Source organism: Raphanus sativus, chromosome 2 (assembly GCF_000801105.2).
Source record: "Raphanus sativus cultivar WK10039 chromosome 2, ASM80110v3, whole genome shotgun sequence".
NCBI lineage: Eukaryota > Viridiplantae > Streptophyta > Magnoliopsida > Brassicales > Brassicaceae > Raphanus > Raphanus sativus.
Window position 1 is genome coordinate 28,895,524 of NC_079512.1, and position 27,219 is coordinate 28,922,742.

Consider the following 27,219-nt stretch of genomic DNA (forward strand, 5'->3'; position numbering starts at 1 on the left):
ATTAATATTTGTAATATTCGTAAAAAACAAAATAAATCAGAAATACTAATATTTTTAAAAAGAGGTATCGTTCTGATCCGTTATATATATGTGTATATATATTTAATATATTTAATATATATATAAGTTATATAAATATTATGTTGTATATAAATTTTACATTATTTTATCTACTAAAATTATTTAATAGTTATTATAATTTTAAAAAGTAAGTAAATTTTTTTTAATGAAAAATTATTATTTTATCCTACTTTGAGGATTCTATTTATTTTCTATTGTTTTATTTAAACTTATGTTATCGAATTGGATATCCAGCCTAGGGTTGGGCGTTCGGGTATCCATTCGGGTTTCGGTTCAGTCCATTCGGGTTCTGGGTTTTCGGGGTCAAAGATTTCAGCCCCATTCGGATATTTCTAAATTTCGGTTCGGGTTCGGTTCAGATCTTTGCGGGTTCGGTTCGGGTTCGGATAACCCATTTAAAATGTTTTTAAATTTTCAAAATTTATTATATACTTTAAATTTTCAAAATCTGTAAGAAAGATAATATATTACATATCAATTTTCATAACATATATGTCAAAATACCTTAATTTAACATATAAATTGGTTTTCTTTGAATATTTGGATAAAAAATCAATAGATATTTAACTATTTTGGTGTTTTCAGTATACTTTAGCTATTTAAACATTCACTTTTGACTATTTGCATATATTTTCCGAGTATTTTGGAAAACTTAAAGGTATCTTATATATTTTTAATATACATTATATATAAAAACAATGTATATATTTAACTATATAAATTTATTTTGGATACATTCGGGAACCCAAAATATTTCGGTTCGGATCGGGTTCGGTTTTGATTCATTAAATACCGAAATTTTGAACCCGTTCGGATATTTAATCAATTTCGGTTCGGGTTCGGTGCTACTTTTTCGGATCGGGTTCGGTTCGGTTTTTCGGGTTCGGATTTTTTCCCAGCCCTAATCCAGACACTAAATATCTGAATGGCTAATGATTGAATCAGATCAGACTAAAAGGACACGGATCATGAATACCTTTAAAAATAAGGATATCGCACCTCTAAATTTAATATCCGACAAAAAAAAAGATACCCCAAAATGTGGGCCTCTTAGAGGCTGTAGCTTTCTTTATTTTCTGAATGGGCCTAGCTTCTCAAAAGAAGCCCAACTAAAGTCTTGTCTTCCCTAAGCGGAGCTCAAACACAAAACTGTTTTCATCTCCTTTTGTGTCTTGTTTGTGGCTCAAGAGAAAATCAGGCAATGGCCAACTAATAAAATAATCTCAACACTCTATCTGTCGATTTTGGACAACTACAACAAGATTGCATCTTGGACATCTTATTCTGTCTTCGTGCGCGATTCTCCCTGCCTCTGTCTGTCTCTCTCCAAATGTTTGCCTAAGAGAGAGTCAACCATGGGGGTTTGGTGCCCTGTTCTTGGAAGCAGGGACCGTCTTCTCCTCAACCTTCCTTGCCTCTCTGATCCTGGTAATAACCCTAATTACAATAATGTCTCCTAATTTGGATTTGATTTGGCTCTTAAGCTCTGTGATTCACTTAACTCAAAAATTGTTATTTGCAGTTCGAAGATCTTCTCTGTTTCTTAAATTGGCACTAGTAGCTCTCCACCTCTTCTTCATCGGCTTCCTTCTCGTTTGCGATGATGAATTCATCGAGAAAACTAAGCTACATCCATGGTATGTTCCTCTCATTTCTTTTAGCTATATTCAATCACCTCTCTCTCTCTCTCTCACCTTCTCTTTAACAGGTATATGTCCTCTTACTTGTTCTTGTTCTGTGTCACACTTCTCCAGTACTTCGTCACTTCTGGCTCTTCACCTGGGTAATCTCTCCACTATATGCCTTCCTTTCAGTCCTCTGTGGTTGCTAAAAGCTTCTTTCTTTGCTTCTCTTTTAGGTATGTTATTGATGCAATGAGGGATGTTGACGAGACTAATGCAATGTACAGAAACGCACCTACCACCACATCATTGTAAGACTTTTGTTACTATCCTTGTTCACTAAGAAAATTTTATGGAATTGACTTCTACTTAAAGCTTCTGTCTGTCAAACTCTTGTTGTTTTAATTATGTGGTTATTTAAGCGAAGGCAACAACATGCTTCCAGAAAAAAGTGGGAGCGCAGTTATTACTATGGAAGGCGAATCAGCCTCAAGTGGCAGAAGGGCTCCGACTTACTGGGGGAGGATGGTTCTGGACTTGTACCCTCCAGGTACATCCTTAAGGTACGTACATATCTGACTTTTAATCAACGCTTTCTATTAATAGGAAGGAGGAGTGTTACTGATACTGAATTGTTGCTATTATTATTTTATATCCTGCAGAGCTTTGACATGCGGCTATTGTCATGTGGAGCAGGTAAATATTTCAGTCTCGTATGTATTCAGTTGCTCAACTTGTTTTTTTTACCTCCCTAAATGTTTTGCAGCCTCCACGAGCCAAACATTGTCATGACTGTGATCGATGTGTTATTCAGTTTGATCATCACTGTGTTTGGTTGGGAACATGTGTAGGAAAGAAAAACCATTGTAAATTCTGGTAATGCCCTGCAAAAGCCTAAGTTGCAGTATGTAACAATTGTCCAAGCCTTATGCGTTTTGTTTTGTTTCCATGACTATCAGGTGGTACATCTGTGAAGAGAGTGCTCTATGCATCTGGACACTCATCATGTACATTGACTACCTTAGTAACGTAGCCAAGCCTTGGTATTAATACTCTTTTTTTTTTCCATTTCCCTCTGCCAAGTTCTAAGCAGATCCTCCTAATGCGTTGAAGCATTAATTAATGTGAACAGGTGGAAGAATGCAATTATCATACTTCTGCTTGTCATATTGGTGATCTCCTTGATATTTGTGCTGCTTCTTTTGCTATTTCACAGGTTTGTGTGTGTGTGTGTGTGTGTGTGTGTGTGTGTGTGTGTGTGTGTATTCACATCTTCTTGATACTTTCCGCAATCTCATATACGTTTTGTCTAACTGCTTACGTTGGTTGTCCTGCCAGCTACCTCATTCTTACGAATCAAAGCACTTATGAACTCGTGAGGCGAAAACGTATTCCATACATGAGGTATTCAACTCATCTTCTATAAGTTATAACATCAAGTTACTTTGGAGAGAGAACCTAGTTTCTTCGTATAAATGTTTTAAAATGTGTCTGTTGATCGGTTTGTTTACATTGGTTATAACAGAGCATATGTGTGTTTTGTTAGGAATTTTCCGGAGCGAGTACATCCTTTTAGCAGAGGAATCAAGAGGAATCTATACAACGTCTGTTGCGGCAACGATTCTCTAGACTCGTTGCCCACTGCCTACGAACTGGAGGATAGATCAAGATCCTCCTCCTACACTTGCTTAGATATCTTGAAATGTCGTTGTTGCTAAGTGTCCATTAGTCTAATAAGGTAAACATGTTTTATCTAAAACATGAGTGACGTTTGTATACATACATACAGTGAATAAAGATGAAAATTAAAATCATATATGCAAAGAGACTATGTTCAAAAGAGAGACTCTAGCTTTGATCATACGCCTGTACAAGCTTTCAAGCGTCTCCTCCAGATCTTCAACTACAATATCTACCTTATCTAAGCTTGTGTTCAAAGACTTGATTCTTTCCTTCTTTATCTCTTTCGCCGAGCAGAATCTTTGTAGTTCTTCGTCCATCAACTGGTACTCGTTTCTTCGTCCGGTCTCAACTTGATCGCCTGTATTGGTAACGTTCTTGATCACCAGTTTGGTAACCAAAGCCCACTTGGAAGGTCTTGGCTTAGGTACTGATGTGGATAACGACAACAGGACTGTTCTAAAGGAAAGGCATGTTTGTGAACAAACTTGTCGGAGCAGTGTGATCAAATGATGAGCTGGCCCTGAGTAGGAGTGATCGGCTTGTTTAAGCAACAAAAGCAGCTTAGCAAGATCCTTGTGAACGGCTTTCCTAGATCGGATAAAGGAATTAACGTGGCGGCGGATGGTAGAATCTCCACCGTATCTCCTCCGTCTGAAAGCTGAACGGAGGTCACGGAGAGACTCCTTTATGCGGCAAGTGATGTCTCTTAGCTTGGAACACAAGTCAAGGTGTACAAGGGAGAGATCAAGAAGATGAGAGAAGAAAGAGTGATGAGGGAGTAGTAATGAAGAAGGTGATTCGTTGAAGAGATGAGAGACAGAGTCATAGAGCTGTGAGAGAAGTGAGAGGCTGTTGTTATTATTATTATTATCGGTAGGTAGCTTCTTGAGGAGGAGTTGGATATGGTTGAGACCATTTGAGTGTGGCCGAGCTGGTAAGCTACAAGATCTAACATGGTAGGAGGCAGACATTTGATAATGGGTTTTGATAATAGAGAGAAAGCTTTAGCTAGAAAGAAGTATGGTTGAATATAAATAGAGCTAGAGAGGGAGATAGGTCAAAAGTAGTATTTTAGACCTGTGAATGTTAAAGCCACGTGAAGGGTTGATTTGTTCAATCAAAGCCTACTTAAATGTCCTTTCTTTTTGTGTCTCTCTCACTTAATCATAAAGTTAGCTCCTACACATCTACCTAATTTGCTAATTTCATGTTTAAGTAGGTTCATAGCTAATATATCTATTTTTTATGTAGAAAAAGATAGCTGAGGTACCTACTTAGACTTTTGATTAGGCAAGAAAAATCAGAACTAAAATATTGTGTCAAGCATCTCCTTCAACTTTGGATGTTGATAGACATGTTCGGTCATATATATTTAGACGCCTAAAACACAAATATATATATATATATATATATTATATATATATATATATATATATATATCAGAAATTTATTTAGATAACACTTTTTATTTTATTTTCACAAAAATAGCTTCCAAATAAAAAAATGATCAAAAAGATTTTATTTAAAGATAAATATGTATTTATAATCTTTGGGTTAACTAATGTTCTAGGGCAAAGGTATAGAGTTAAGAAGTGAGTTTGGAAGTGGGATTTCAAATTTTAAAAAACTAAAAATTAAAATATTCAAAACAAAAGTAAGTTATTTTGTCATTTTATTTTTTGAATGATATTTTTGTAACAAAAAACTTAAAAATGACTATTTGATAGAATTGTCCTATATATATATTGCCCATAAATTATTAGACCGAAAATTGATATCTTAACCCTTCTATTTAATTATTTTTTACAAAATTTAGCGTTTAAAACAGGTGCTTTTTGAGTTTTATCTCAGAGCCAAACCTGTTGATAAACACCATCGTGCATGAATATATGGATTGTATGTTACTTAATTAGTGAGCATATATTTTCTCATATTTTTGTGATCAGAGGATTATGTCATAATCTAAACACCAAAATAATTAAACTGATAATGATCTTTAGAAAAGCCGGTGGTTGGATAATACTATATACGGGCCCGTGTGCACGAGTGTCTTGTTAAAAACTTAGGAAATAACTAGCTGGTTTGTAATAGTAATAATCAACCAATCACAATCACACCTCCTTTCTTTCCTTACCTAGTTTGAATTAGTGAACGTGACTTGTTAGTTGTTACTATCGAAGCACAGCCTGCAACTGATTCCCTCATCTCTTTAATTAGATATTTCTCAAATATCTATCATAACTATTACGCTTTCATCTTTATCAAAAAGGCATCTCATTGTAATATCTTCCCGTGCCTTTGGATATGTTACTTTTTCCTTTTCAGGTTTGCATAATAGATTTTTCTTTTTTGGACTTGCATAATAGATATTTTCATGTTGAGATATTTCATTTTGAGATATTTCTATCCCATTTCCCATACATGTATCATGTATGAAAACACACCCAACTTCAGTTGTTGGTTCTACGTACAAGATACCCTACATACGATTTTCCAATCAATCTTTCTTTTCCTTTTACATATTTAATCTATAGTAATAAACTAATAACCAATCAAAAAAAAAAAAAATTAGACTCGGACAGGGATCCTCGACAGAACGCTACGTTGCAACACTTCTCATGACGGAAGCAATCGCGATTAGAGAAGCCCTTCTCCATGCAAAAGCTCTCCAATTCACCAAAATCTACCAAAATCTGTTTGAAGTCAGATAACCAAGTGCTAATCAATGCACTTTCCTCGAAGCTACATCCGACGGAGATCTACGGACTCAATCTGGATATCGAGGCACTATCTCTCTCGTTTACTTTGCTGCATTTCTCTTTTATTCCTCGTCGTTTGAACTCAGTCGCGGATCTTATTGCTAAGTCCGCTGTTTGTACCAACTACTCTGTTTTGCCGGTTTAGGTTCTGTTTTAATGAAGTTTATGTTGTTCAAAAAAAAAAAAAAAAACACGTCACATGTTGGGCTGTCCTGAAATTTTAGAGGCTTTTGGTTATGTTTATGTAAAAAAGTTTCCAACATATTTAAGGGTTTAAAAAGAAAATTTGGGAACCTATGTCTATATAGTTTTATTCAAAAAATTTAGAGATTCCTGGCAAGTGTTCCACTTATCATGGTCGAGAACCGGTCTTAATCACATGTAGGCCTAGTCACAGTGTGCAAGAAAATTTTGTTGTTGTTAACATAATAGAAGAATTTGGTTTAAGGGAACCATGTGAAGCTTAGGTATACATTGCGACGATAGGTATGGAAATATTTGGCCCATCAGCCATGTGAAGTTACGTTACACTTGGATGGACCCTCCGTTACATAATAATAGCAACTACTTTGTAATGCTGCATTACACTTGTTTCTTTCTTTCTTTGGTATTATTATTTTGTTTTGTTAGGTTCATTTTTGGTCATGTTCTGTGATAATTGTGCCACCCAATTGCCATAATTGGTGAGCCATTGCCCCCATCACCTCACCTCTGTTTGCCGCGTCTCCATAACTCTCTCTTCTCTGTCTTTTCCTTTTTTCTCTTATTTCAATAAAGCATTCAACAAGATAATAGTATCAAAATAGTATATTACAGAGAAACTTATCAGAGGTATGAAGAAGCCGTTTTTGTTCATCCATCCAAGTTTTCTTTATGTATTACAAAACCAAAACCAATTATATATGAGCCAGTCTTTACTTATGAAATGTGATTTATATAAAAACCAAAACCTCACCTCTATTGCCGCCTCTCCGTAATTTTCAAAGATAGAAATAATAATTATTTAGTTTATATATATTACATCCGTTTTAAAATATTACATGTTTTGGTTTTTTACATAGATTATTAGACATACTCCCTCTGTTTTAAATTAATTCATGTGTTGGGATTTTCACACTTATTAATAAAGCATATTAAATCTTAGTATTAAATGTACAGTTTTTTGTGATTATTTTTTTCTCATAACTTACAACCAATCAAAATTTAGTAAATACAATCAGTTTTTTAAAAAATTACAATTTATCATTATTGTCTATTAAAAAATTGCATTAGAAATAAAAAAATACATTTTTTAAAAATAATTTTTTTCTAAAACATGGATTAATTTGAAATAGAGAGAATCTTAAATTTAAGTATTGAATGCATAATTTCTTGTGATTATCTATTTTCATAATTTAAACCAATAAAAATTCAGTAAATGCAATTAATGTTCTTAAAGTTTACAAAAATATATTGAAAATATAAAAAATGTATCTTTTTCAAACAATTTTTTTCTTAGAATATGTATCGTTATGAAATGGAATGAGTATTTTTTATATACACATACCTGATCAACGAAGATATTTATTTATCAAAATTGTAACGTTTGTCATTTAATCCGGTCTTAAAGAATACTCGAAGTGATATCAGTGTTTGAGTTAATCCGTAAAATTACGGATTTTTGATCATCTCGAAAAAGGATAAGAGAATTGGATCATCTCGAAGAAAAACAAGAGAACAAATCAAAATTTAAGGATATTTTGCATACCTTATCTATGTACTGATTCAAGTCACGGACTGGTAATGAAGGCCCAAAAAACTGTAATGTATGGAAACTTGACCAAGAACATACTGGGCCTTATGATTATCGTATGTTCACGTACCTGCACTCGGTTTAAGGAGGATTGAAGATTCAAAGATCCCTTTTATAGTCAATGATTGCTACATCATGTGTAACGTGTAGTTCGGGGATAGCTAGAAAGTAGAAAGTTTGGAGTTGTTTCACCACTTTCCACAAAACCCAATCCATTCTCATAATGCCTCTCTTCTTCTTCTCCCTACGTTTTCTCTTCTTATCCGCCATCATTCCCCTCCTCGCCTCCATCGTTCTCTACCGGTTCGACACGTTCGACCCAGCTCTTCTTCCTTCCGACGCACTAGTCTACTCAACTGACTCTATTTCACCGCTTATCAACGACCAGCTTCTAACCGGAGCTGAGTTTATCGGTGCTGGGCTTCTCAACAGCCCCGAGGATATCGCCTACCACAGAGACTCGGGCCTCATCTATACTGGCTGTGTTGATGGATGGGTGAAACGAGTCAAGGCTCTAGAGTCAGTTAATGACTCTGTAGTAGAGGACTGGGTCAATACCGGCGGTAGACCACTCGGCATCGCTTTTGGACTACACGGTGAAGTCATTGTAGCAGACGCATACAAGGTTTAGTGGTCCTGTTTATTTTTTACTAGTGGTATTCCGGCGCTACGCGCCGGGTTCATATGTTGTATTTTTACTAAATTTATAATTTATTATATGATTTTAATAAATAAAATATTCTAAAAATATGAAATGAAAATATGTAAAAATGATATTTTCTGATCTTTTTGATAGTGGTTAGTGGAGCTGAGAATTTAATTCAAATCCCGGAGGCTCCGCCCCGTCTGACCCACCGTGGAGCGGGTGCGGGTCGATCGGTTTAAAATTTTCAAATTGCGAATGCGGGTGTGGGTTAAGATTAGTTTAAGCGGGGCGGGTGCGGGTCAGCCAAATATGAGTCGCGGATATCCGCCGACCCGTAAATTCAAAAAAAAGTTTTTTTTTTAATTTTATTTTTCGTAAAAATATATAAACATATAAAATATTTATATAATTTTAGTTATAGTGTATTATTTTAATATTATTTTTAATAATTAATATATAATTAAAATAATTAATATATAATTAAAATATTAATATATAATTAAAATAATTAGTTTTTAATATAATTATTATTACACGCGAGTAAGACGGTTTATCCACAGGTTTTGGCGGGGTGGATGCGGGTTTAAGATTTTTGGTCATACGGATCATGTGGGTCAAATTTATGAAAGTGATACACCAGATCATTGACTATGGAGAATCATAGAGGCTCTATTCTCCATAGTCAAATCAAATATAAAGAAAACCTATAAACCATGATTTTAAAACCCAACTTAGACACTGAATCTGACGATTGACCAGGTCGCTGAATTGACCGGATCAATGAGTTATTGGACCAACCGTTGATGAACCGCATGTTAATAAATGAATTAATTTTATTATATAATAATATATTAGCTATAAATTTTTTATATAATAGTTAATATTTTGAAATGTTTTCTAAACATAAAATAATAGTTTGGATATTTATCTATTTTATGCTTAAAACATTTAGAAAATACTTAACCTTGGTTTCTATATTTTTAACTTCATTTGACATACAAAATATTAAGAAATAGTTTAGACTATTTAAAAAGTTTGTAATATAAGAGTTATGACATCTAAAAGAAATCAAGACATACAATTCACAAATATCTATGTCGAATGTGAATAATAAATTAAACTTCCAATGCAAAATAAACCAAAATTAAAATATCATATTAGTAAATTGTCAATAACAAAAATAAATTAACACCAAATCACATCAACTAATTTTTATTTTCTCTAAATTTTAAAACTTACCAACAGCTCGCCATGTTCTTGTTCTTCAACAATTCAAAACATGTTTTGTAATCCACATGATCATATGATCTTATTCTTTTTGATCTGTAAATTAAAAATGTAATGACTTGTTATAAACTAAGTTAAATAAAAAATAACTTACTCATTTTTCTTGCAAACGTAAATTGTAATGTAGAGGAATAATAAGCTTGATCGTCTTTGAGTTTGTTTTATGGATGTGCGGGTCGAGCACGATCACGCTTACTCACCTTCCTTGTAAATGTAAATTGTAGTGTAGAAGAATAGGAAGACGGTAATAAAACTGAAAAAAAAATCTAACTTTATAATTGGAAATTTATAATATAAAACATAATTTAAAACATAACTAAAAACTAAAAAAATAAAAATTATTTATTGATTCAACCAGTGGTCTAACCGGTATTGAATTTTGGGTTTTAGCGAGTTTTTTGAGGTTTTAAATTGGGATTTTAAATTTTGGATTATTTTCACAAAACTCAAACAAGATTTATATTGGGTCGCGGAGTTTACCGGTTCAACAGTGGTTCCGGTTCGGGTTAAAAACACTGTTATAAACGCTTGGGCTTTTATGAGGAAAAGTTTAAAAACCCAATGTCTTTCATAATTAACATTAAAACCTATTAAATATAATTTAAGAAAATATTTTAATTATTAAAAAAAGTGTTTCAAATGACATTGGGTTTTCTCCTAGGGAGGAAAAAAACTCAACTTTATTATATAAGATAATTGGAAATTTAGAATATAAAACAGAATTTAAATATAACTAAAACTAAAAAAAATAAAAATTATATATTTGTTCAACCAGTGGTGCAACCGGTATCGGGTTTTGGGTTTCTGTGAGTTTTTGGAGGTTTTAATTTGGGTTTTAAATTTTGGCTTTTTCACAAAACTCAAATCCGATTTATATTGGGTCGGAGAGTTTACCGATTCAATAGTAGCTCTGGTTCGGGTTCAAAACACTGTTATAAATGTTTGGGTTTTTATGAGGAAAATTTTAAAAATCCAATGTGTCTTTCATAATTAACATTAAAATCTATTAAATATAAATTAAAAAAAATTATTAAAAAAAATGTGCCACATGGCATTTAAACCCCCAAGGAGAAAAAAAAGCCAACTTTATTATATAAGATGTCCAAACAGGGGTGAATCTAGACCATTCATTTAATTAATGGATACACTATACATTGATAATAAAAAATAAAAGTGCATATGAAAAGGGATGGAACATGGGAAAATAATGGTGCACAAGCTGATTTTTACCATATAACTAACATAATTTTGATGTTTATACATACATAGTTTTGAATTTTAATATAAATTTGGGTGCACATGCCCCCACCTGACTTGGCCACTTTCTCTATATGAGGTGATGAGTTTTATGCGTGTAGGGATTGTTGAATATAAGCGATGACGGGAAGAAGACGGAATTGTTGACGGATGAAGCGGAAGGAGTGAAGTTCAAGCTCACCGATGCAGTCGCCGTTAGAGATAACGGCGTTTTGTATTTCACAGATGCTTCTTACAAATACAACCTCCATCACTTTGCGTTTGATTTATGGGAAGGCAAACCACATGGCCGACTCATGAGCTTTGACCCCATTACACGAACCACACGTGTCCTACTTAGATACCGTTACTTCTCTAACGGTATCTCTATGTCTGCTGACCAAACCCATCTCGTCTTCTGCGAAACTCCCTTGTCCTGACTCTCTCTCTCTAACTCTGTAATCTCCTCTCTATGAAATAAATACTCATCTCATGAACTTGTTTTGTTGTTGTTCACAGAAGAAGATGCAGCAAGTATTACATCAATGAGGAGCGTGTGGAGGTGTTTATTCAAAGCTTACCTGGTTATCCGGATAACATCCGGTACGACGGAGATGGACATTATTGGATTGCGATGCCTTCGGTACTATACACAATTTGAAATTATTAACTTTATGACTTGTTCAATCTACAAGATTCAGCTTTGGTATCATTGTTTTCTTTCTACTCAACAGGGAGTAACGATGTTGTGGAAGCTCTCGTTTAGATACCCTTTCATAAGGAAACTCCAAGGCCTGGCGGCTAAGTATGGCTTTGACACCATGATTTTTGAGAATGCTGGCGTTTTGCAGGTGGATCTGGATGGGAAGCCCATCGCGTTGTACCATGATTCTAAACACTCTCACGTGACCAGTGGAGTAAAGATTGGGAAATATCTATATTGTGGGAATCTTGTGTATTCACACATACTCCGACTCGATCTCCTCAAGTATCCTGCACAAAAGAGGCTTTGAAGAACTCCTACGTTTATTATCATGTCACTGCCACGCATTGTAAACCCATCGTTAATGAGAACGATGATGATATATGATCTTCGTTTCTCGAATATTAGTAACATGAAACAGTGATTCCAAAACATTCTATGTTTAGAAAAAAAAAACAAATAACCGATCGGTTTGACAACCAACTGAAAACCAAATAGATTTTAGTATGTTGCTAATCAGTTCACAGCCAATGACCGAAAACCCTCTGTTCAGTTCAGTTCGCAAACCTGCACCCGGTTTATATTTGCATGCCTAATGTAGATGAAGACTTTTTAGATCATGGATATCTAGAACCAGTTCCATTATTTCATCGATTTCAAATCAATTGCTAGATTGGTAATTTTGTATAATTAAATAATTTATTGTTTGCAAGAGAGGAAGTGATTGGACTAACTTTTCCTTTCTACTACTGATCCCATGATTTTCATCAACGACATGATTTGTGAAATATCAAAACCAATCAGGAAATGTTGGTTTAAAGGTCGGAGGTATGATTTGGTAGTATTCACTTAGTGTATAACAAATCGGATTGGTATTATGTGTAGGAAGTGTTTGTTTTCATTACCTATTGCAGTAATTTCTTTAGTCCATTACTGAGAGAATCTATATTATTAAAGTTGAAGTACATTTTGGAAATGTTTGGAAACAAGTATAGTATTCTAAATGAAATTTGTTTGGAAACATAAATAGTAGTAACTATTAATTGTATTTCCATATTTCATTAGCTTAATAATTTTATTAATTATATTACCTTCACATTTATAGACATCATTAATTATATTACCATAATAATAATAGTACATATTTTTATTTATTAGTTAATCAATATAGATTTTGTGTCAATTATAAAATCAAAAATGTAAATAACTAAGTTTTATATATGGTTAAATGTTCGATTTAGTAAAAAAAAACATTTTACTTTCAACTGTGGAAAATAACGTAATCAAAAACATTATTCAAAGCCATGTTTTTATGAATAAAATAATAATTTAAATAAAAAAATCAAAATGTGTTACATTTATTGTCACTTAATTTTTCATTTAATATAATTATTTTACTAAATAAACAGTCTTTTATCAATTTATAAAATCAGTTAGGCATGAATATGGTCCTGACTTTTCCAATTAATTACAAATATCTTATGTACCTTTTCGCCGGAAATATTTGCAACCAATAAAAAGTCATTATTTTGCAATTACATTACAGAGTATTTAATAATTCAGTTCTTACCATTTTTTAAAATTTTGTTTCTTAAATATTTACGCTATATCTTTCCAAAAATCTTTCACGTTATTAATTATTTGAAAGCATTTATTAAATGAAACTTCGAAATAAAATCAAGTTGAAATAACAAATGATTAAATCAACAAAATCATAATACGGGTCTGAATTATCCCAACTTCTTAAAAATAGTTAAATTTAAAATAAAAACTAAAACACATAAACTAAATTTAATAAAATTATAGAAATTTTTTCGAAGAGCACAAATAATTTTTTCAATACAGAGAGTGTTGAAGATTTAAAATATTTTATTTAAATTAAAAAAAATCAGTGTAAAATAAGTTTGACTTCGGGTTCAATAAATAAAATTATTTTAGTTTCAACCGGTGGAAAATAACGTAATCAAAAACATTATTCAAAGCCATGTTTTTATGAATAAAATAATAACTTAAATAAAAATAGAAATGTGTTACATTTATTGTCACTTAATTTTTCATTTAATATAATTATTTTACTAAATAAACAGTCTTTTTATCAATTTATAAAATCAGTTAGGCATGAACATCTATTCTATTAAAGCATAATATTTCTTATCAATATGGTCCTAACTTTTTCAATTAATTACAAATATTGTATGTACCTTTTTGCCGTCAGTATTTGCAACCTATAAAAAATCATTATTTTGCAATTATATTAAATATTATTTAATTATTCAGTTCTTACCATTTTTTTAAAAATATTTCTTAAATATTTATGCCATATCTTTCTAAAAAATCTTTCACGTTATTTATTATTTGAAAGCATTTATTAAATGAAACCTCAAAATAAAATCAAGTTGAAATAACAAATGATTAAATCAACAAAATCATAATACAGGTCTGAATTATCCCAACTTCTTAAAAAATAGTTTCATTGAAAATAAAAACTAAATCCCATAAACGAAATTTAATAAAATTATAGAAAATATTTTGACACGCACAAATAAATTTTTCAATACAGAGAGGGTTGAAGATATAAAATATTTTATTTAAATTTAAAAAAATCAGTGTAAAATAAATTGAACTTCGGATTCAATAAATAAAATCATATTACGAATTATAATTATCTAGAGTCTTCAAAAATTTAGTCATATTTAAAATAACAAAAATAAGTCATAAATTTTTAAAATATATAATTTATCAAAAATCATAATTTTTTTTACATAACTAATTTTTCCAACAAAAAATATACCCGCCCTTATTATGGTAAAAGCGTTTTAAAACAAAACTTTGTTTTTAAAAAGAATCAAACTTTAAAATACACTTAAAACGGTATACGACAAGTAGTTAATTCTGCGTTTCGTAATCTCATTTTCTATCTATTAAGACTTTGTGCACTGAAATGGTTTAGAGTTGTTTCGTTACGAAATAACTAACCTCGTGGCTGAGGAAGGTTCAATGCTTTTATTAGTTCTAAACTTCTTATCTATATCAAAACAGAGCCAGCTGATGTAGACCCAAGAACCTCTGCGTATAACAATAGTAACGAATTGGGCCTAATGGAAGAATAGTCAAAGCCCATTAGATACAAAACTAATAATGATACAAAGATTCGCCGAGTCAACGGTTGACATCTGCATACCAAACATGGTTCAAACTTCAAATCGTGGTACGTCTTTCAACTTAAAAAAGTTTGGAGTTGTTCACCATCTTTCCACAAACCCTTTCTCGATGCCTCTTCTCTTCTTCTCACGTCGTTTTCTCATTTTCTCCACCGTTATCCCCTTCCTAGCATCCATCGCTCTTTACCGGCTCGACACATTCGACCCATCTCCACTTCCCGCCGATTCACTCGTCTACTCTACTACTTCCATCCCTCCCCTTGTCAACGACAAACTTCTCACCGGCGCTGAGTTTATCGGCGTCGGTCTTCTCAACAAGCCCGAGGATATCGCCTACGATAGAGACTCAGGTCTTATCTATACTGGCTGTGTCGATGGATGGGTGAAACGAGTGAAGGCTCTTGATTAAGCTAATGACTCCGTCGTAGAGGACTGGGTCAATACTGGCGGTAGACCACTTGGCCTCGCTTTTGGACTACATGGAGAAGTCATCGTCGCAGACGCATACAAGGTTTTGGTGGTCACTCATGTTTTTTTCTTTGTTTTTGGATCTTGAATAATGTTTTGAAAATATTTATTTATTTGTGTGTGTGTATGTTAGGGGCTGTTGAACATAAGCAATGGCGGAAAGAAGACGGAGTTGTTGACGGATGAAGCGGAAGGAGTGAGATTTAATCTCACCGATGCAGTCGCCGTTGGAGATAACGGCGTTTTGTATTTCACAGATGCTTCTTACAAGTACGGCTACAGTCAATCAAGCTTTGACTTTTTGGAAGGCAAACCGCATGGTCGACTCATGAGCTTTGACCCGACAACAAGAACAACTCGTGTCCTTTTAAAAAATCTTTACTTCGCTAATGGCGTGTCTATGTCTCCCGACCAAACTCATCTGATCTTTTGCGAAACTCCCATGTCTCTCTTTCTCTCTCAATTCTATTATCTCTTTTCTTGGGAGTACTGAATCATCATCATCTGAAAGTGGTTTTCTTCTTGTTCACAGAAGAAGATGCAGCAAGTATTACATCAATGAGGAGCGTGTGGAGGTATTTATTCAAAGCTTACCCGGTTATCCGGATAATATTCGGTACGATGGAGATGGACATTACTGGATCGCACTGCCGTATACTGATGTTTCTCATGAGGCTACGTCATTTCTTTTGTGTGTGTGTGTGCGTACTGTTGAAAAGGTGTTATGAATTAATACAGGGAGTAACAACGTTGCGGAAACTGTCGATGAGGTATCCACTCTTGAGGAAAGTCATAGCCATGGCGGCTAAGTGGGGCTTCAATCTTATGTTTGCGGAGGATGCTGGCGTTTTACAGGTGGATTTGGATGGGAAGCCCATTGCATTATACCATGATCGTAAAATTACTCATTTAACTACAGGAGTCAAGATTGGGGATTATCTCTATTGTGGGAGTCTCTTGCATTCACGCATACTCCGACTCCATCTCCTAAAGTATCCGGCACAGAAGAGCATTTGAAACGTCAATGCAAAATAAACAAACTTTGTATACATCACTTTAGCTGTCACATTTTTAAAAAAACTTACGGAGTCCTGATAATGTTATGATCAAGATATAATGGCGTCTTTCTCTTTCTGAATAATAAACATCAAGTTTATGCAAAATAAAGAACCCTTCATACATAAACATCAAGTTTACTGCACATACTAATTAAACATTGGAAATTGAGGGATCACAATGGATGGTTTGTTCAGCTGACTTCATGACCAGCATGCATACACATATAAAGTGATAAAAGACCACTCAGTTTTAATAAGCTTTCAAATAAAAGCAATTGCCAATTGGTATTTGTCAAGAAAAGACAAAAGTGCTTGGATCGAATTTTAAACAAGGGCTACTCATCCCATTGATTTTAAATATAGGAATGACATGAAATGTATGTGAATATCAAAAAGTTAAATATGGTAACCTGGTGGAATCGAACCCATGGCCTCTAAGAAGCGAGGTGGCTTCTAAAAATACGAAGTGGTCGTCGCCCACTAAAAATACAGACTTGTGATCGGAAGATCAACGCAGAATCATTTGCACGTTCTTACGCATCATATTCCATAATTCAATTCCTCTTCTCCGACGAAAGCTTCAGATCTCAGGTGATTCTCCTATTTCCTCCTCCTCCTCCGATCATCTTCCTTTTGCTTTTAGGTTTCCTCTACAACGATTCCGTGAATCTCTGTGGTTGATTTCAGTATGGAGGCAGCCGAATCTAGGAACAAATTGCATTCTCGTTTACGACTATGGGAGTTTCCCGATCAGTACGTGATCGAGCCAGCTGATGGCTCCGGCGCTCCTTGTTTGGATATCAGCCGCGTCGATGCTTCCATGAAGCTCATCGGTTCGTTCCTTCTTCTTCTTCTTCTTCGTCTCTTCCAAATCAATGGTTTGCTTTCTAATCCTCCTTTCCTTGCGTCTCAGATAAAGTCTCGGCATGCGATTCCTTGCGCGTTCCTAAAATCCATCCCATATCTGGTGTGGTTGGGATGTTGAAGCTTCTTGCAGGTTATATATAAACAATTTATTATATTGGATCAATAGATCTAGAAACCTGTTTGTTGAGTTTGATTAGATGATTGCAATGTTGTTGTTTCGATTCAGGATCGTACCTGGTGGTTGTGACAGAGAGTGAGCGGGCTGGGTCGTTTCTAGGCCATCCTATTTTCAAAATAACATCGTTGAAGGTTCTTCCTTGTGATCATTCACTTAAGAACTCGCCTGAAGAACAGAAGAAGATGGAGACTGAGTTCTCCAGGCTGCTTAGTGTCGCTGAAAAGACTACTGGTCTCTATTTCTCTTATGAAGTTAACTTGACTCTGAGGTAAAATAAATGGTTTCTAACTTATGATGTTGATGTTTGGTAGGTATAGGCATGTTGTACTACTCTTCTATGGCTTTCACGAAACAATTTTATATGATGTTATTCTAACTTCCTTTTGAGAAGATTACGTTTTGTGATTTCAGTTCACAACGCTTGCATGATTTGGGTGCTGAGTCTAAGTCGCTACCTCTGTGGAGACAGGTGACCAGATTGCTACTTTTGCGAAACTGATCAAACTTCCTTATAAACATTGTTAATTAGTCATTATTCTTTGTTGCTAGTTTCTGACAGAACGTAACTTCTTTTGGGTGATGTGTCCTTTTTTTTACAGGCTGAGCCGAGGTTTCTTTGGAACAATTACATGTTGGAAGTTCTTATCGATAATAAGGTGAGTGATACTTCTGAGCTTCTTTAGTTTTCTTTCACTTGTTTTTCGTACTTGCAGAATATCTTACCCTTTTTTTTGTCTTACGTTTGCAGCTTGATCAATTCTTGCTTCCAGTAATTCAAGGGAATATCCTTTTTTATTAGTTGTTTCACTCCCTTGTCTTCTATTTACTCTACTTGGCTACGTTTTAATAGTGGATCAATCTTTCCTTAACCCTTAGTCACGTTTCAATAGTTTCGAAACAGCTATTGGAAAAGATATTGTTGACATTACTCTGATTGCAAGAAGATGCACTCGGAGAAACGGTACATATTTCTCCCTGCTATTTTTACCTGTACGTCTTCGGTTTCAAGTTGTTCGAGGGTAACAATCCAAAAGAATGGGAAAGTTTCAATAGGTTTTGTTGTATTGATGTCTGGCGTGATTATGTAAGTACGTCTGTAGGACTTCAGTAATTTGTTTGACTACTAGGATCTTTCTCGTAGATAACTATAGCAGTGATTGATGGGATTTGTTTTTAGATTGGGAAAGCACGATGGTTGTCTCCTTAACATCAATTTCTTATATCTTTTAGATAGATAGGATACGTATATGCCCTTGCCTATAGTAAAATTTAGATGATAATTGTGTCTTCCCTCTTGTCTTTGATCATTTACAAGGTACGCGTATGTGGCGAAGAGGAGCTGATCCTGATGGCTACGTTGCTAATTTTGTGGAGACTGAGCAAATTGTACAGATGAACGGATATTCGTCATCATTTGTTCAGGTGCTCTCATATTGCGAATTCCGTTATGCTGCAAATTTTTAATTTTTTTAAGTAATACCATTCACATTCTTGTTTTTTTTTTGTTTTTTGCATACTAAGGGTACCTCCTCCATTTGCAGGTCAGAGGATCCATGCCTTTTATGTGGGAGCAAATTGTAGATCTGACTTACAAGCCCAAGTTTGAGATTGTCCAACCTGAAGAAGCTGTAAGTTCTAATTAACAATCTGCTCTTTTAGTTCCTTACTTCTTTTTAAATAACTTGCATTGGGTGTTTCTCTTGCAGACGCGGATAGCTGAGCGTCACTTTTTGGACCTAAGGAAAAAATATGGATCAGTATTGGCAGTTGATCTTGTTAATAAGGTACGTATCTTTCAAATTGACAAGAATATTCTTTTATTTGTGACTCAAGATGTAGTACACATGATGTTTGCGAGATCTTCTTGATCTTATACTCCTCAATTGCTTCTTCTCTAATCAGCATGGAGGTGAGGGACGCTTAAGTGAGAAGTTTGCTAGTATTATGCAGCACATTACTGGGGATGAAATAAGGTTAGTTAATGTGTTGTCTAATCTGCTTCTTAGATCGCTTATATCATATTGTCTTGAACTCGTTTAAAAGAGATGCCTTCTCTGTAGATACCTGCACTTCGATTTCCACCGCATCTGTGGGCATATTCATTTTGAGCGCTTATCAATTCTGTACGAGCAGATTGAGGGTTTTCTTGAACAAAATGGGTATGTACTTCTTTAAACATATCTAGTTATACAATTTTGAAACATAAATAGGTATAAAAATTGGCATGTTATCTATCAGGTACTTTCTGGTAAATGAAAAGAGTGATAAAATGAAGGAACAGCTTGGTGTTGTCCGAACAAACTGCATAGATTGCTTAGACCGTACAAATGTCACCCAGGTTAGTCATAATAATATGATGATGCTGGTCTTACCTCATTAGTCTTTGCTCAACCAAGCTGCATATTTCCTGCCATGTGCTGCAGAGCATGATTGGTCGAAAGATGTTAGAACTTCAACTCAAAAGGATCGGTGCTTTTGGCGCTGAAGAAACCATAAGCTCGCATCTCAATTTTGATGAACGCTATAAAATATGTGAGTCTCTTATCTTTGTAGGAAATTTAATATTGCAGTACATAGATGTAAATTTAGAATCTTTTTGCTTATGCGCATTTCACCTTTCAGTATGGGCTAATCACGGTGATGACGTTAGTATTCAATACTCTGGTACTCCTGCTCTTAAAGGTGATTTCGTCAGGTAAAATGTTTAGTCTCAGGTCTGAAAATGTCGCACCTTAAAGGAAATATGCAGTCAATTTAAGAAGGCAGTGCTTTGTATATCTATGATACAAGCCATCTAATGTGTCTCAAACTGGCTCAACCCTAGGTATGGGCATCGGACTACCCAAGGTGTCCTTAAAGATGGTTGGAGTTCTCTTGTACGCTATTACCTGAATAACTTTGCTGATGGAACTAAACAGGTCAATGGCTTTTCATTCTTAGTAACTACAGTTGTCCCTGAATCTGAAATATGTCCTGACTCTAGTTCGTTTTTGACTGTGTGCAAAAGGATGCGATTGATCTCCTGCAAGGGCACTACATAGTTGCTATGAGCAGAGACATGGCTCCTGTGCCTCAAAAGGGAGGCCTCGAGGCCGTAGCCGTAAGCATTCATCAATTAATATTAAAATTATGCCCACTCCCATTTTATCAGCATATAAAGAATCCTAGTCTAACAACAAAGTAATTTGTTTTCTCAGAACTTCCCAGTTGCATTGGCTGTGGTTCTGTTCAGTTTCTGGTTTGCAACAATATCTCTAAGACAAGGTAAGACTGATCTATCTTTTGGCTGAATTATTAGATTTTGTTTCAAGTTTGTTCTAAATCTGTGTACTACGCTGACCAGCTGGGAGTGATTATAAGCATAAGCACTTATTCTTCACGCTCCTTTGGACGGGTATCTGTGTGGGCGTCGCAGCACTGGTTAGGGCCAATGGCCGGATCTTCTGCAACCGGCCTCGTCTCCACAAGCCCAGAGGCTGACTCATCTTCTTCTCCATTCGGGGTTGACCATTGTGATCGCTAACTAGACATGTGTCTCAAGTCAGAGCCAAAAGTTTTTTTGCGTTTGTTATTTTTTTTGTATCAATGCTGGACCATCTAGAGGCAATTGTCCCCTGTGGTGACACCTTGCTATTTTTATACTCCCACAGCCACCATTGACGGTATAATTACAATTACACATCTTTCTTCATTTTCCTTCTATGTTTACCCAGGCTGATAAATGGTCTCGAATGACTACTTGTTGTACCCACCACAAGTCTCCGAAATTCAACTTCACCAACATGAATAGAGGGCCGGTATTTGTATATAACTATCTCAAAAGTAATGGTATGATTCTGGTTCTTAAAGCACAAATATAGACGTTTTCTCGTTATAGCCCACAAAACGACCTTCCTTGACGACGTATCTATCTTGTTAAGGGGGGAGGAAGCAGGAAAGGTTCCAGTCAAACCAAAATAAGCCTTCTTCTTCAGGAAGCCGTTCAATGAAGCAAAAATTCATGCAAGAGACACATGCTGCTGTCTGCTGTGGGAGAGTAAGAGGTGAGAGTTGCTTCAATTGTCATTTTATTTAGACTAATTTGAAAATTTGTGACAGTTTTTAGATTGAGGAGTGGAAGGTGATAGTTTGTTTGATCTCACTAAGCAACGGTTTAAACTGTAAAAAGACTGATCCTTTTCAAATCAAATATCAAAATCATTTAGATATGGAAAGTAAGATGTACAGTACTGTCAGTACAAAAAATGGTTAAAACTTCCTTACGAAAAGAACCAAAACTTGGAACAAACCAAAGAAAAAAGCATAGGAACAAAAAAAAAAAAACAAACCAAGTCTCTTCTTACTTTTCAGCTTTTGATCAGTTCCTTCACATATCATTAAAAATGCCTTTCAGGAGATCCAACCCCTCGGCAGAGATGCTCCTCCTCCTATTCGACTTAGGTATCTCTATCCTCGGAGGCGGTTCCTTAGAGAAACAGACAACCACTGCAGTAAGATTATCGCAGCTGTTGCGTTGTAACGCTTCCTTGACCAGAGCCTGAGAGCATTTCTCAGGGTCGTTATGCTGCATCAACTCCCTCCTCACCATCGTCACCGCACACTGGCTACTCATCACATCCCACACTCCATCACACCCCAATATAAGAAACTCATCTTCCTCACTAAGCACGACCTCCTCCAGCTCAGGCTCGCAGCTGAGCGGACAGAGCGACCCTTTGGTTCCCTTAATATGCCAATCTCCTAACGCTCGAGCCACCGAGAGCTGCCCGTTAAGGTATCCGTCGTAGATAACACCTCCAAGCTTCTCAATGCGTAGCTTCTCGGAAGTGCAGTTGGGTTTGTGGTCCTTGGATAGCTCAATGGCTCTGCCTCGTTTCCCTAGCACGGCTCTGGAGTCACCGGCGTTTGCGATGAGCATGGTTTTGTCTAGGATGAGGGCGGTGAGCGCGGTTGTGCCTGAGGATCTGTCGAGAGAAGGAGCGTCAGCTAAAGCGTGATCCGTCTTGACGAAGGCACTCCTCGTCGCCTTCTTGGTGTTGGTTGGGAAGTGTTTGTCTTGCGTTACAAGCTTCAGAAGGTTCTTCTTTGTGAATGATGCAGCGTCAATTCCTCCGTGTCCATCAAACACCTTTAATTACAAGACATTGATCAGATCTCAAGAATCTTAAAAAACTAGTTTGACTTTTGTGTAATGTTTTTTTTACCCCATAGAAAGCTCCGGTGGATGATGATGATGATCCGATATGTTCTGTGAGATCATCCACGCAGATGAACTCGTCTTCCATGGACCGTTTCGGTCCTTTATCCGACCAGCTTCCAGATCTGAACACAGGTTTGAATATAGAGTTGTCTCCTTCCGGACCATATCTCTCGTCTCCTTCCTGCAACAACATTTTATTTCACGTCCGATCATGTAATTATAAGAAACGAAAGATAAAGAAGAGATGAACCAACGGAATCGATCAACCAAGCAGTGCTGTTGCAATTGCGCATTGCGGAGAGGTCCCTTGGAGGCTTCCCGGAGGAGCTCAGGTGTGCCGCTTTGTCATCTCCGATCATCGGCGAAACTTCCGTCAACGATGCCATTGCCAGTTTTTTTTTTTTGTTTTCTTTCTCAGATTTTTTTAATTTAAATATAGAAAGAAGCTTTCTTGCTTCCTTATTTTACTCACCAATTAGCTCTCTTGCTGCCTTACATGTGCTCTCCATTTTCAACTTTATTTATCTTATTACTATTGTATGACCAAATAGCTGCCTTGGTAGACAAGTTATCTGAGAACCGTTGCAGGATCTCAGACAAAGCAGCTTTGCCCTTTGAACACACAAAGAGATAACATCACTAACTTGTAGATTAAGGTAGCTTTGAGTGAGTCATGGATCATTGTTGTTATCACGCTAATTTCATCTAGGGCCTAGAGGTGTTCAATGTAGCTTAGTGTATGACAGTATGATCACTTGTTACGTTTGGATTGCTACAAACTGGCTTTCTAGGGCACAATAAATAACGTTCAAGGAGTCATTTCACTGCGCTTGCACACTCCTAATAGCTAAGTTAGTGGTTGAAGTCCTTGCAGCTTAAGTGTTTCCACCAAATTAAATGCACCACAGTACGTGTAGTCTCATAAATAGCTGCAAAGAGGGTTAGTACATGCTAGAGCAAATTAAATGCAACATCAACTCATGGTTACAAAAGGGAAGATCTCCCAATTTGGAGCTACAAAATCACAAATCCAAGTATGGTAATTCTTATTATTTAACTTTTGTTCAACATACAGCAGCAAAACTTTGAGAAAGGCAACAGAGAAAAGAAAAGTTTCAGTCATCATCAGAGAAAAACGAAGCTGTAGCGTCTTGTTGTTTTGCACCAACAGAAAAGAACTCAGAGATAACTTCAAGGGGCATTCCTTTTGTTTCCGGTACCTTGAGGTACACGAAAACCCACGCTACTGCACAAACAAATGCATAGATTCCAAACACTCCCGCAAGGCCTAGAGATTTAAGCATGACAGGAAGAGTGTAAGTGACAATGATGTCGCAGATCCAGAAAGTGAGTGCACAGATGGTGATGCAGAGGCCACGCACAGAGGTAGGGAAAATCTCTGAGCATAGGATGTTCGGTATGGCTCCAAAACCCATCACAAAACAGCTTAGGTACACCATAACGCTAGCTGTTGATATCAATGCGTTTGCTGTACCTCCAAGCTTCACCAAGCTTCCAATCACCAGTGTTAGCAGTGACAATATTAGAATGGGGATTGTGGAAAGCATCAGAGACCTGCAAGAAAGCTTTGGTAATGTTACTATTTATTACCAACCATTCATCAGCTGAAAAAGAGGACAAGAGAGAAAGAGAGAGAGAGAACTTGCCTTCTTCCAGATACATCCATTAATCTCATGGAAACAAGAATGCAAGGAAGCATGAAGAGTGTAGTTAAAGAGCTTATGAGGAGAGATGCAGACTCTGCACTTATTCCAAGGTTTGTCAAAAGACTAGACACACCTGTCTCTTCTAGTATTTGAGGTGTATAATACATTACTCCATTTATTCCTGCAAACTGCAACATACTTCCTTCTTCTTTATTAGTTTTTATCATTTTTTTTAATTTAATAAAAAATAGAAAGCATTTACCTGTTGTAGTATCTGAAGACCAACTCCAACTATCAAAGCTCTCTTCACACCAGGTTCCTTCAGCTCCCTCCACCCAGGACCAGCCTTAATCTCTTGTGGCAACATTGCAGTCTCTCCTTTTATTCCAGGTATCATTGAAGCTTGACTTACAAGTGCAGAAGCCTGAACGTATCCATTCTCCTGAGCAGGAACATCAGCTTCTGCCTGGAAGGAGGAGAGAAGCGATCCACGTCTTGAAAACCCCATGTTGTTAGCGTTATTGTTGTTGTTCTCCTCGTGAATATACATCCTCTGCAACCCTCCATTGACCCTCTTACCATCCGCACCAACTTTCTCGTTGTACTTCCACGCCAACTGCCATCCACCACCTATGCTTGTAGCCGTTGCCGTCTCACCCACGTTAGCCATAAACAGGCTGCTCTGTCGCCTGTGCATGGTCCCAGTGGGAATCTGGTTGAACTCATCCGTCTCGGTGGTTTGCGGAGAGAGCAGAGGACTGTTTAAGCTTTCATCTTGGTCGGAACTGTCATCATCATTGTTCATCTCTGGATCCCACTGAGACTCCTGCCTTCCCACCAATCCCACTATACTTCCCATGTTAGGAAAGACCATGCTGCGCGTCGATGCGTTCATGTTCTCATTAGGAAGTTTCTCATGAATGCTGCCAAAGAGAGTGACGACCGGGTCCATCATGGATCCTCCACGTGTTAACATGCTTCCGTGTCTGGACGCTAACGCTAGAGAGCTCTGTCCTTTCACTGGCTTAGCCATCCATGACTGTCCATCCTCTGGACCGTATAGTTTTATCTGATCTTTCCTCGGCAGTTCCTGTCCTGTCTCGGTTTCCTCGTCGTTGTCCGGACCAATCACGTATTCTTCTATCGATGTGTCTTTTCCTACACCAAGCCCTTCAACCAGCAGAGCAAGCTCGCCTAGCTCACACACACACACCCTGAGTTAATTAGTCTAATTTCAAAAGTAGAGCTGTTAGTGTTGATAAAGGAACAAACCTGAAACATCTTCTCTGTCACGGAGTCTCTGAAGAACCTTTCTAGCTTCTTCCATGCGGCCTTTGCTGACAAGCCACCTTGGAGACTCAGGCAAGAAGAAAGCCGCAAGTACAAAGTACATAACCGAGGGTATAGATAGGACACCGAGCATCAGCCTCCAGCTCGGAGATTCTTGAAGGGACATTCCAAAGACAAGGCAGTAGGACAGAAACATGCCACCAGATCCACAGAACTGAGGGAAAGTGTTGAGCAAACCTCTGATCTCCGAAGGTGCGGTCTCGGAGATGTAAATGGGGACGAGAGTGACGGCAAGACCGATACCGAAACCATCGAGAAGCCTTGCGAAGAGGAGAACGTATACGTTGGGAGACCAGAACATGACGATGCTGCTTAGGAAATAGAGGAGAGAGGAGAGTATAAGCATGGAACGGCGTCCTACTCGGTCAGAGACAGGACCTGAGAACGTTGTGATCACAGTGGCTCCAATGAGAGACATGGCTACGATCAGTCCCTCGATCTTTGGTTCTGTCTCTAAATGAAACTCTTTCTTTATGTAAATTACAGCTCCTGCCACCAAAAACTCACATTCAACATCAAGCATTGCTAATTACGTATGTAAAGAAGAAAAAGAGAAGAAAGAGACCTGCAATGGTGGCATTGTCCCAGCCTTGCAACATGTTCCCTATAGCAGCGGCCAAAGCAACAAGCACTACGCTCCTCATCTTTTAAATATGATACTTTAACGTTCAAGAACATGATACTTTAATTTTCCAAATTCATGTCTTTTCAGAAACCGAGAAAGAGAGAGAGAGGAGGAAAGTAACAAGATTTGTTAATGTGATGATTAATCAGAAGCATCATGCATGCAAGCATTTGAGAGGCGGTAATAACGGTGAGAGAGAGAAAGAGAGTTAGTTTGGTCAAGAGGAGAAATAAAAGGGGGAAGTTTATACAACAACCAAACTTCTCCTTTGATCGGTTCTTCTGTGCGCGAAAGTTACGACTCTTTTATACTTTCTGTAATATCCCCCACATGGTAAGATTCATCTCACAGGACTCCATAATCAATTTTCTAAATATAGATGCATATCTTTTTAAGATCCGACAACAAAGTAATAAATATATGTATGTTGTAGTTTTAATATATATGTATGTTGTATTCCACTGTGGATACAATATAACACAGATCACTTCATAAAAAACAGTCTAGCATTTTTTTTTGCTGAGAAAGGGCTTATAACAACAGTCTAGCATATGATATGTTTTTTTTTTGTGACAAAAAAAAGCATATGATATGTTTTCATTTTGTTGCTCAAAAAAAAAATATATGTTTTCATTTTAAATTCACAGTATATTTTCTTTTCAAATGATCGTTTACAGTTCCACTCATATACTAATACACTATCGAATTCGAAAAGTAAAAATTTTATTAACAAATTCCAATCATTGTATAATCTGTATATTTTTCATTATGTTTTGGTTACACACAAGACGTTGTACTTTGATCGAACCAGAACTTACCCGCCTAATATTCAAGTA

The 27,219-nt window shown here is 36.2% G+C and overlaps 7 protein-coding genes across 7 annotated transcripts; 4 read left to right on the top strand and 3 right to left on the bottom strand.

Annotated features, from left to right (window-relative positions):
• Positions 1-1,250: 1,250 nt before the first annotated feature.
• On the top strand, positions 1,251-3,527 carry LOC108829273 (protein S-acyltransferase 10). The gene is made up of 11 exons (XM_018602942.2): positions 1,251-1,509; positions 1,604-1,718; positions 1,790-1,864; positions 1,940-2,014; positions 2,126-2,266; positions 2,366-2,399; positions 2,470-2,579; positions 2,663-2,746; positions 2,836-2,919; positions 3,042-3,107; positions 3,250-3,527. Exons 1-11 carry the CDS (start codon positions 1,437-1,439, stop codon positions 3,419-3,421), a joined length of 1,029 nt encoding a protein of 342 aa, XP_018458444.2. The 5' UTR covers positions 1,251-1,436; the 3' UTR covers positions 3,422-3,527.
• Positions 3,429-4,397, bottom strand: LOC108829281 (uncharacterized). Its single transcript, XM_018602947.2, has one exon. The coding sequence runs from the start codon at positions 4,355-4,357 to the stop codon at positions 3,515-3,517; it is 843 nt and encodes a 280-aa protein (XP_018458449.2). The 5' UTR covers positions 4,358-4,397; the 3' UTR covers positions 3,429-3,514.
• A 3,664-nt stretch (positions 4,398-8,061) lies between these two features.
• Positions 8,062-12,243, top strand: LOC108823394 (protein STRICTOSIDINE SYNTHASE-LIKE 6). Its single transcript, XM_018596587.2, has 4 exons — positions 8,062-8,562; positions 11,229-11,539; positions 11,626-11,749; positions 11,841-12,243. Exons 1-4 carry the CDS (start codon positions 8,161-8,163, stop codon positions 12,117-12,119), a joined length of 1,116 nt encoding a protein of 371 aa, XP_018452089.2. The 5' UTR covers positions 8,062-8,160; the 3' UTR covers positions 12,120-12,243.
• Positions 12,244-14,919: 2,676 nt separating this feature from the next.
• Positions 14,920-16,601, top strand: LOC108823401 (protein STRICTOSIDINE SYNTHASE-LIKE 5). Its single transcript, XM_056991521.1, is given in 4 exon segments — positions 14,920-15,481; positions 15,572-15,882; positions 15,971-16,100; positions 16,177-16,601. Coding segments are annotated over 4 exon segments (1,254 nt in total). The 5' UTR covers positions 14,920-14,947; the 3' UTR covers positions 16,456-16,601.
• Positions 16,602-16,925: 324 nt separating this feature from the next.
• LOC108818955 (phosphoinositide phosphatase SAC7) lies at positions 16,926-21,232 on the top strand. The gene is made up of 20 exons (XM_018591922.2): positions 16,926-17,087; positions 17,184-17,329; positions 17,410-17,493; positions 17,590-17,809; positions 17,953-18,010; positions 18,141-18,197; positions 18,290-18,323; positions 18,422-18,502; positions 18,857-18,963; positions 19,083-19,169; positions 19,248-19,325; positions 19,444-19,514; positions 19,602-19,700; positions 19,780-19,879; positions 19,965-20,073; positions 20,164-20,236; positions 20,366-20,459; positions 20,549-20,641; positions 20,739-20,805; positions 20,885-21,232. The coding sequence occupies exons 2-20, from the start codon at positions 17,185-17,187 to the stop codon at positions 21,019-21,021; spliced, it is 1,794 nt and encodes a 597-aa protein (XP_018447424.1). The 5' UTR covers positions 16,926-17,087; position 17,184; the 3' UTR covers positions 21,022-21,232.
• Positions 21,233-21,907: 675 nt separating this feature from the next.
• Positions 21,908-23,221, bottom strand: LOC108818965 (probable protein phosphatase 2C 47). The gene is made up of 3 exons (XM_018591933.2): positions 22,996-23,221; positions 22,746-22,922; positions 21,908-22,669 (listed from the first exon to the last, which is right to left on the bottom strand). Exons 1-3 carry the CDS (start codon positions 23,125-23,127, stop codon positions 21,908-21,910), a joined length of 1,071 nt encoding a protein of 356 aa, XP_018447435.1. The 5' UTR covers positions 23,128-23,221.
• A 549-nt stretch (positions 23,222-23,770) lies between these two features.
• Positions 23,771-26,517, bottom strand: LOC108840405 (monosaccharide-sensing protein 3). Its single transcript, XM_018613235.2, has 5 exons — positions 26,324-26,517; positions 25,681-26,247; positions 24,671-25,602; positions 24,409-24,596; positions 23,771-24,316 (listed from the first exon to the last, which is right to left on the bottom strand). The coding sequence occupies exons 1-5, from the start codon at positions 26,400-26,402 to the stop codon at positions 23,857-23,859; spliced, it is 2,226 nt and encodes a 741-aa protein (XP_018468737.1). The 5' UTR covers positions 26,403-26,517; the 3' UTR covers positions 23,771-23,856.
• Between the last annotated feature and the right edge of the window lie 702 nt (positions 26,518-27,219).